This window comes from Pogona vitticeps, chromosome 2 (genome assembly GCF_051106095.1).
Source record: "Pogona vitticeps strain Pit_001003342236 chromosome 2, PviZW2.1, whole genome shotgun sequence".
NCBI classification, from domain to species: domain Eukaryota; kingdom Metazoa; phylum Chordata; class Lepidosauria; order Squamata; family Agamidae; genus Pogona; species Pogona vitticeps.
Genome location: NC_135784.1, coordinates 279,739,047 through 279,747,597, shown reverse-complemented (window position 1 = coordinate 279,747,597; position 8,551 = coordinate 279,739,047). Strand labels below are relative to the sequence as shown.

The 8,551-nt window shown below is 44.6% G+C and overlaps 1 protein-coding gene across 1 annotated transcript in view; it reads left to right on the top strand.

Moving 5' to 3' along the window:
* The first annotated feature begins 647 nt into the window (after positions 1-647).
* SERINC5 (serine incorporator 5) overlaps positions 648-8,551 on the top strand; it is a 55,382-nt gene continuing 47,478 nt past the window's right edge. The window contains exon 1 of the mRNA XM_020783712.3: positions 648-1,114. Coding sequence (XP_020639371.3) covers positions 1,088-1,114 — 27 coding nt within the window. The 5' untranslated portion in view covers positions 648-1,087. The remainder of the gene's footprint in view (positions 1,115-8,551) is intronic.

The window sequence follows — 8,551 nt, the reverse complement described above, 5'->3', positions numbered from 1 at the left end:
TGGTTTCTTCAGATATTTTGGACTTCCAACTCCCAGAAGCCCTAATCAGTGGAAGTCAAAAATATCTGGAGTTTCCAAAGTTAAGCCTCACTGCCCTACCTTACAGGAAGTAATGGACCTAGCTGGTACTCCATGCTGGTACTCCAAGCAACAAGCTGCGGGGTTTAAACTCCGCATGTAAGGAACCTGCTGCAATATCTGGAGGTGGGGGTCCCGCCCCTTTCCCTCCTTTTCTGTCGCCCTCCTGCTTGGGATCAGCCGCTGTGTGGGGGCTTCCCCTGGTAGGGGCCAGTGCGTGGAAGGGCCCATGACCGGGCAGCGCTCTTCTTTCACGCGCAAACCAGCCAAAAAAGGGCCACTGGCAGGAGAAGGTGGTCGCCTTGAATGCCCAGTTCCATTCAGGCCCGGGTGCCTTCCGGAGAAGGGCGAATAACTCAGCAGCCGTCAAAGCTGTCGCCCGCCGCGGGCTTGGTGGGCGCTGGAGCCTGTGAGCGCCGGCCTCTCGGCAGCAGGCGCTCGGGCGGCAGCGGCTCCTCCTCCTCCCCCCCCTCTCCGCGGGGACTCCCGATCCCAGCCGCCCCCGGGTTGCCTTTCAGCTGCAAGCCAGCCGCGAGTCTCCTGCGCGTGAGAACGGGGGGCAGGTGGTCTCACCTCCGTGCCGCCTTCAGGAGAGCCGCTTCTTTCGGCCCCTCCTTCCCTCCTCTGTGTGTGGGGCGGATTGCTCCTAATTGCCTACACCGGAAAGCCATTTATCCCTCCTTCTGAAGCCGACCTGACGACAGCGGAAGCCTTCTTCGCTTGGTGCTGTTTTTTCTGCTCCTGCTCCTCCTCAGCCCGCGCGTCGAAACCAGCGGAGCGAAAGCGAATCCCACGCCTGTCTCCGGGGAGACTTTGGGCTGTGCGCGTGGGTGAGGGTGGACGCGCGCGCTCCCGCTCCCGCCGCCTCGGGCACGGCCGGCGGTGGCGGCGCGGGCGCGCAGGGAGTATCGGCTGCGCCTGGGTTGCGCGCCCGCGAGGCCGCTGCCTGAGCTCCAAGGCAGGTGCGGGGAGAGGTGGTTGCGCGGCGAGCGCCCGGGCCGTCGCCAGCATGTCCGCGCCCTGCTGTGCAGGCCAGGTAAGGGGGACGTGGGGCGGGCGTCGGGGTCTCTCTCTCTCCCCCCCCCCCCACACACACAACCCTCAGCTGTGGGAAATAATAGGAGAGGAGGAGGAAGCGAAGCCTTTGGGGTTTGAGGCTCTCCCGGTCCTTTTCCCGGCCGGAGGCCGTCGAGAGCTGCACCCTGGCTGCGTGGCAGCGATCCCCTCCTCTGGGGCTGCGCCAGCGCCTGCTTCCCGCGAGGCGGTTGCTCTGCTTCTGCTGTCCCGTGTCTTGGCTTCCGTCGGACGCTGTGGCATACCGGGGGGGGGGGGGAGTGTGTGTTTGTTTGTGTGTGTGTTTGTACGTGCCCCTGGAAGCCAGCTTTACCTTTCCTGGACAGCCCCGAACGTGCCCGTGCCCACCGAGAGTCTGATCACGCGGATCGCTTGACCTCTGGTTTAGCCGCCGCTTAAAAATTTTTTAAAAAATGCCTTGACAAGAATCTCTTTCCCGTCGATCAACTGGGCACCGATTTCTTGGAGTTCTTGGTGCTGCTGGTGTGGTTGGCTATCGGCGTGACAGAGGGGCATGAGGTGGAGGATCGAGGCCAAAGTGAGGATGGGAGACTTACCGGGAATGCCTCAGAGGACCTAGTTAGGTTTAATTACGGGTCACTTTGATTTATGACCCTCAGAACACGTCAGAGTACAGTAGTTTACTTGAAGAAGAAGGAAAAAATCCACCCCATGAAATCGAGTAGAATCATTTGCTCTGGCAGTGGTTGTCATTCAGAGCTTTAGATTTCTCAAGAGAGGTGACGAATGTGATATAAATAATAATTCACTGTAGCAGCACTCTCTTAAGGGTTATATAGAGGCTACTGTCTTCATTGGCATATGTTATTAATATGGTGTTTTAAAAGGTGGGACATGGACTCTGTAAAGCACCCTGCTTATCTGTTTGTACTGCCTATAGTGTCTTGTTTGTTTGTTTGTTATTTCTACTTATATACCTCCTCACAGTGCAACACACACTCTGGGTGGTTTACAGCAAATCATACAAAAGAAAAACAGATAAACAATATTCAAACACAAATCAACAAGTCAGTCAGTCCATTAAAATGTCACATATGAGATAGTAAACAATAAACTAAGAAACGTGGCTCAGCACATAAAAACAGTTTCCTGCATAAAAATACTATGTGCCCAAAAAGACAGAAGCTGTCCAGTGTGTTGGGAGAGGGGTGAATCTAATGGGCAAGCTGTGCCACAGTCTGAGTGCATGTACTGAAAAAGGTAACTGCCCTTTCAGCAAATGCATGATACAGAGAATTTCCTCTCTATAGGACAGGAAACAAGATGCAGACCAGGAGAGGAAAAGGCAAATATCCTTCTAGTATCCTGGACTCAAGCTACTTAGGGTTAATTATCAAATGCTTTGGGTTTCTTGAAACAGAGCAGGGCTAGAAGCACAGGGAGGCCTGGGACAAGACTGCTGTAGCCATTCCTTTCTCCTGTTTGTTAACTGGAAGAGGCCAGTGCTACGAACAGCAAGAAAAGATGGACCAAGTTTGCCTTTTTCTCTTTTTTTCTCAGAGAAGAGCTGGAAAACTTTGGTTATGGACAAGCTGGAGAGTTCGCCCTTTGCATTTGGGGGTTGTTTGATGACACATTTGAAAGGGGAAAGTTAGCATGCAAATATACTATTCTGGAGTGGAAGGAGGATCAGAATTTCCCTTGGGAAGGAGATGCAGCTAATAATGACTATATTTTCTGGCAACAGACATCATCAGTCTGTCACGTCATCACTGTGGTTGAGTTATTTCAATAGTTAAATAGTCTGATCCATAATACATTTGCTTTGAATTTTCACATGCTGTGTTGACTGGGACCAACATCTTAGTGAGTATATTTCGTAAGTATATATGAAATCCGTTTCCAAGTCAATCTTCCCTAAGTCAGTGTTGTCTTTAATTATGACACTGTGGTTTTTTGGACACAGTTTTCTGACTATCTTGAAATATACACACACATATCAACCAGATCAAATAGGTCTTACATGTCTTTGTGCACAGTGCTAGTAGAGTCTTTGAGTCTCTTTTGGAAAGGGGAACTAGTGTTCTAGATACAGTAGAAGTTACATTGTACTGTATTTCAGGAGGGAGGGAACCCAAAAGCGCTAACATTGCCCTGTAAAAGAACTCTAAAAAAGTACAATTTTCTTAAATTGGAAAGACAGCAAAATATGTATATATGAATCCAATAAAATTGTATATAGATATGCTGCCACAATATGGCTTTTTTGCAGTTAAATACTGATGCCCTTTGCCCAGTGCTAGAACAAGATAGCTGGAAATTCTCAGAACCGGAATTCTTGCCAATTCAGATAAGATGCAGCCACTGCTTTGCTGTTCTGTTCCACTTTGGCACAGTGGTTAGCCAAACCTCTGATCATGACCTGGGTTTTATCCCAGGCAGTTGGCTCGAGGTACACTCAGACTTCCATCTTTCTGAGGTTGGTAAACTGAGTACCCAGCTTGCTGGGAGGGGGTGTTTGTAGCCTGCATAATTAAATTGCAGATTGCCCAGAGAGTGCTTTAAGCGCTATGGGGTGGTATATAAGCAGTACACTTTGCTTTCCCTGTTGTGTAAATAGGACTGTACTGAAACTCCTCTTAAGAGGAGGAATCTTAAGAAATACACTGAATTTTCAATACTATTTTTACATACATATTTCTTTCTACTTCACAGACACATCCTTATTAGGAGAAATGCATTCTGTGACTGCAGACATGAAAGCCAAGCAATTTAATTATTGTCCAGTAGTATGCCAAAGTCTTGAGCACCACTTAGTGCGCAACAGTGGGTAAAAGTGCCACAAAGGCAATTTACTCAAGCTGAGAGCAGCACACTTATTTACTCACTTCTGTTTCTTAATGCAACTGATTAACAAAATTGCTTTTCAGCCCATGAAAAACATATGACTCAAATTCTCTAGCAGGAAAGAGAGAACAGCATCCATGTTAGCATGTTAACAATGTGCAAGGGAGAGAAATGCATTTTATCAACTTTTTAAGGTGCAGCAGCGGCAGTGTTTAAGCCTTACTGAGTTGGGTCTTGATTTCAGATCTATTCAACTGGTCTGGCAGACGAGGACTCCCTTATGACCTCTCTCACCCACCCTCATGCTCATCTAAGAGCAGCGTACTCACTTGCTCATGCCTGTTGTTTAATGTTAAATGTGTTGTGGTGTAGGAAGACTGGGCAGAATTCCATGATTCTACTGGAATCAGTAGGTTTGAACCAAGATGTGTCTTTTGTGGCTACAAAATTCAGATCCTGTATCTGCCCCATTAATCCCTGTCAAAGAGAGTATTAAGTATGACTTCATCCTACTGAAATTAAGATGTGTCTTGCTGAATTGTGTCTTTACCAAAGATCTGTAATGCCATATTTAACAATGCTCCATTGGTTCCTCTCTTAAAGGGTGGCTACAGCAGTTGGATGTCTCGAGTCCACTAAGTTATGAAAAATACCTTAAAAGTGTGTTATCTCCAGCTGCGCTGTCAACCCTGTGGAATATAGCAATGGGTTAGGCATAATTTGAAATGAATGAAGCAACAACTAGAGCTTGGAAAATCACTTTTAAAAAGTAATTCCTTCACAAAAAAATTAGCTATCATTATTTGTTGCACTGTTGAAAGTAACATGTTCAAATATTTGTTGCATTACTCAATATTTTTAAAAAAATAAATATTGTTACAATTGAAATTAGAAAACCAGTGAAATAAGTTTGATCTCAGTCTGTGTCATGTTTTCAAATGTAATTTGGTTACACCTTTGTTACCTGAAAAGAGGGGGGTACAGTATTGTTGCAGGAGATGTTATTTGGGTGTTAGTAGCTAGGGAGTTGGAAACTGGGTTCAAATCTCTGTTCTGCCATGAAGATCATTTGACGACCTTGGGCTGGTCACATTCTCTTAACCTAACCTACCTCACAGTGTTGTTGTGAGAGTAAAGTAGGAAGAAGGAGAGTCCTGCAGAGCTGTCTTTAACTCACTGGAAGACAAGGCAGGATATAAATGTAATAAGCAAATAAATAATATTTGCAAGCTCTGGAAATCGCTTGAAATAATCTTAAGCAAAAGAGACTAGCCTCATCTTTACCGTCCTTCCGCAAGCGGAAAAACACCTTTCTCTTCAAGCAAGCTTTCCCTGAGTGAATGGCTGCCAAGTGGGGTTTTAAAATGGATTGTTGTACCTTACTGCATTGAATGTATTTTGGTGTTGCTTATGATTTTTGGTATTGTATTCGTTGATCCTTTTAGCATAGCATACGCATTGTTACTAATTTAACTGTTTTTTAATTTTTATAAGCTGCCTTGCGTCCTTTTTAAGGACAAAGGTGGGTGTAAAAATTTTTAAAAAATAATGAAATAATACATGGTCTGTTCTGATACATTTTGCATTTTTCACATCCCACAAAAGAGTAGTGCCCCTTGATTTTCTAGTAATCAAATGCCACTTGGTGTCTTTTCCCCAAAGTATGCAAACATATTTTGGACTGGAGAATCTTAAGTCTGGATACAGTCATGTTTAAGGGTCAGGAGCAAATCTTGTACATAGTTTACCCTAGCAGGTACAATTTGTGGCTGATTATAAAACTCACTATTAGCAGTATGCTCTGGATTGGGCTGTGTAGTTCCATTGCTGATTAGCCCTGCTTGCACTGGCTAAAAGGATAACAGGAGGAAGCAGTCAACACTTACTTTACCCTCCCGCTGCACCATGTTCAATGCCTTCATCCATTCAGTGCCCTCATCCCTGGGAGCAGAGCTTTCAAAGGTCATGTGCAGGAGGTTGAGAGGAATTGTCCAGTATCAGTTTCTTCCCATCCCAGAGGGGAGATTCCTCCCATGAATCAGAAGCCTTCTGTGGAAAGAAAGGGCCTTTAGATTTGCAGAAGGCAAATTGCTGATTTCGGCAGCTTCTCTCTCAACACTTGTTGACTGGCAGTTAGAGGTCAGTGTCAAAAACACTAGAACACCTACATGCCATGCCCAGGGCAATGACTTTGTTGGATGGCGTTAGGCAAATGAAGATGGAGAGTGGTTTAAATATTTATCTTTTAGTATCTCACTCCACTTTTTTCTCTCTGATGGTCTTGGATATAACTCCTAAAGACCAAGTCATTGTCACACACACCTTTAGCCCTTCAAGGAAGAGTACATTTTTGTTTCAACTGTGCTCTAAGTTCTGAAACTAAATGTTAGTATGTATAAACAAGCTTGCTATTGTAGACCATAATCTGCTTCAGAGATGTTAATGGGAATGCTTTGGTTAATCCTGAAGTGTTTTTTATGTTAGTCATGGAAATGTTGCTTTGGAGGAACTGGGCAGGAAACAGCTGCTTGTGTTACTTGTATCTGTGCAGCAAACCATTCACGTTCCTTAACTCACTATGCAGACTGGAGAGAAAATTCTTCACAGTACTGTAAATCATTCTTCCCCCGCCCCAACCCACACACACGATTAAATATAAATGTTATTAAAAGCTTTGTCTGTTAACAACATTTGAGCTTAGGAATGAAACACACTACGCTTGTGCAGTAGTGGAACAAAACTATATACAGTATCCTTCATCTACATGGCGAATAGATAATTCAGTTCCTTGGAATAGAGCTCCTCCTCCTATTAAGAATACATTTGTATTTGATGATGTTCTTATGATGTATGGCAGCACAACCTGGAAAGGTCCTTGCAAAATTAATTACACTTTGATTTGGGCTTTGTGAATTTGGCTGTATATTAATGAATAGAGGCTTAATGAATTTGGCTTAATTTCAGCTTAATGAATTTGTCTACCTGTCTATGTGCATTGGCATTTAATTTTGAAATAAGGTCAGTTGCCAACTTCACTCGCTAAAAGTAGTCCAAAGCGCATGACTTCCTGGCGTGTCTGTCTTCAGACTAAGCAACATGAGGTTAATAGCACTGATTGTTCTCTCCTTTCTTTATATATGCTTTTCTTGAAGTGGAAGAAAAGCCACATGGGTTATACCCTGGTCCGATACTTGGCCAGCATAATTGTTATTTGCCTTTGCTTACATAAAAACATCTGACAGGAAACAAGATTTTACATATGGTTTTTCTATAGTATCTTGAGGTTGGAAAGTTGACCTCTGGTTTAAATAGAGCAGTTGCAGTGGAAAACAAAAGTTAAATACATTTCTTTTTCAGAATGATTGTATATACAAATGAAATGTTGACACAGTTTCAGGCTGATGCTGTGTCAGCACTGTTGGTAAGACTATTCTTGCCACCACCACCACCCCTTATATTTATCATTTCAAAATATTTTCATTACCTTCCAATTTATGCATTTGTAAACATAGAATAAGGTGCTCATTTCTAGGGACTGTTCCTCAGTCAGTGCTTCTTGGTATTTAAGAAAAAAGCTCTAGGATAAAACTGTGTTTGCCCAAAAATAAGACAGGGTCTTATACTAATTTTTTGCTCCAAAAATGCATTAGGGCTTATTTTCAGGGGATGCTTTATTTTACAGTCATGAAAGTGAGGAGGAATTAAAGAACCTTGTAATGAGAGTGAAAGAGGAGAGTGCAAAAAACGGTCTGAAACTCAACATCAAAAAAACTAAGATCATGGCCACTGGTCCCATCACCTCCTGGGAAATAGAAGGGGAAGATATGGAGGCAGTGTCAAATTTTATCTTCCTGGGCTCCATGATCACTGCAGATGGAGACAGCAGCCCTGAAATTAAAAGGCGCCTTCTTCTTGGGAGGAAAGCGATGACAAATCTGGACAGCATCTTGAAAAGCAGAGACATCACCTTGCCAACAAAAGTCCGAATAGTCAAAGCTATGGTTTTTCCTGTCGTGATGTATGGAAGTGAGAGCTGGACCATAAAGAAAGCAGACCGCCAAAGAATTGATGCCTTTGAATTGTGGTGCTGGAGGAGGCTCTTGAGAATCCCCTGGACTGCAAGGAGAACAAACCTATCAGTTCTAAAGGAAATCAACCCTGAGTGCTCACTGGAAGGACAGATCCTGAAGCTGAGGCTCCAGTACTTTGGCCATCTCATGAGAAGAAAAGACTCCCTGGAAAAGACCCTGATGTTGGGAAAGTGTGATGGCAAGAGGAGAAGGGGACGACCGAGGATGAGATGGCTGGACAGTGTCTGCGAAGCAACCAACATGAACCTAACACAACTCCGGGAGGCAGTAGAAGACAGGAGGGCCTGGCGTGCTCTGGTCCATGGGGTCACGAAGAGTCGGACACGACTAAACGACTAAACACACAATCTTCTTCTGGTTGCTGCACAATGGTGGAGGGCAGGGTTTCACTTAACTAGGGCTTATTTTTGGGGTAGGGCTTATATTACGAGCATCCTGAAAAATTATACTAGGGCTTATTTTCAGGTGAGGTCTTATTTTCGAGGAAACGGAATGTTGTG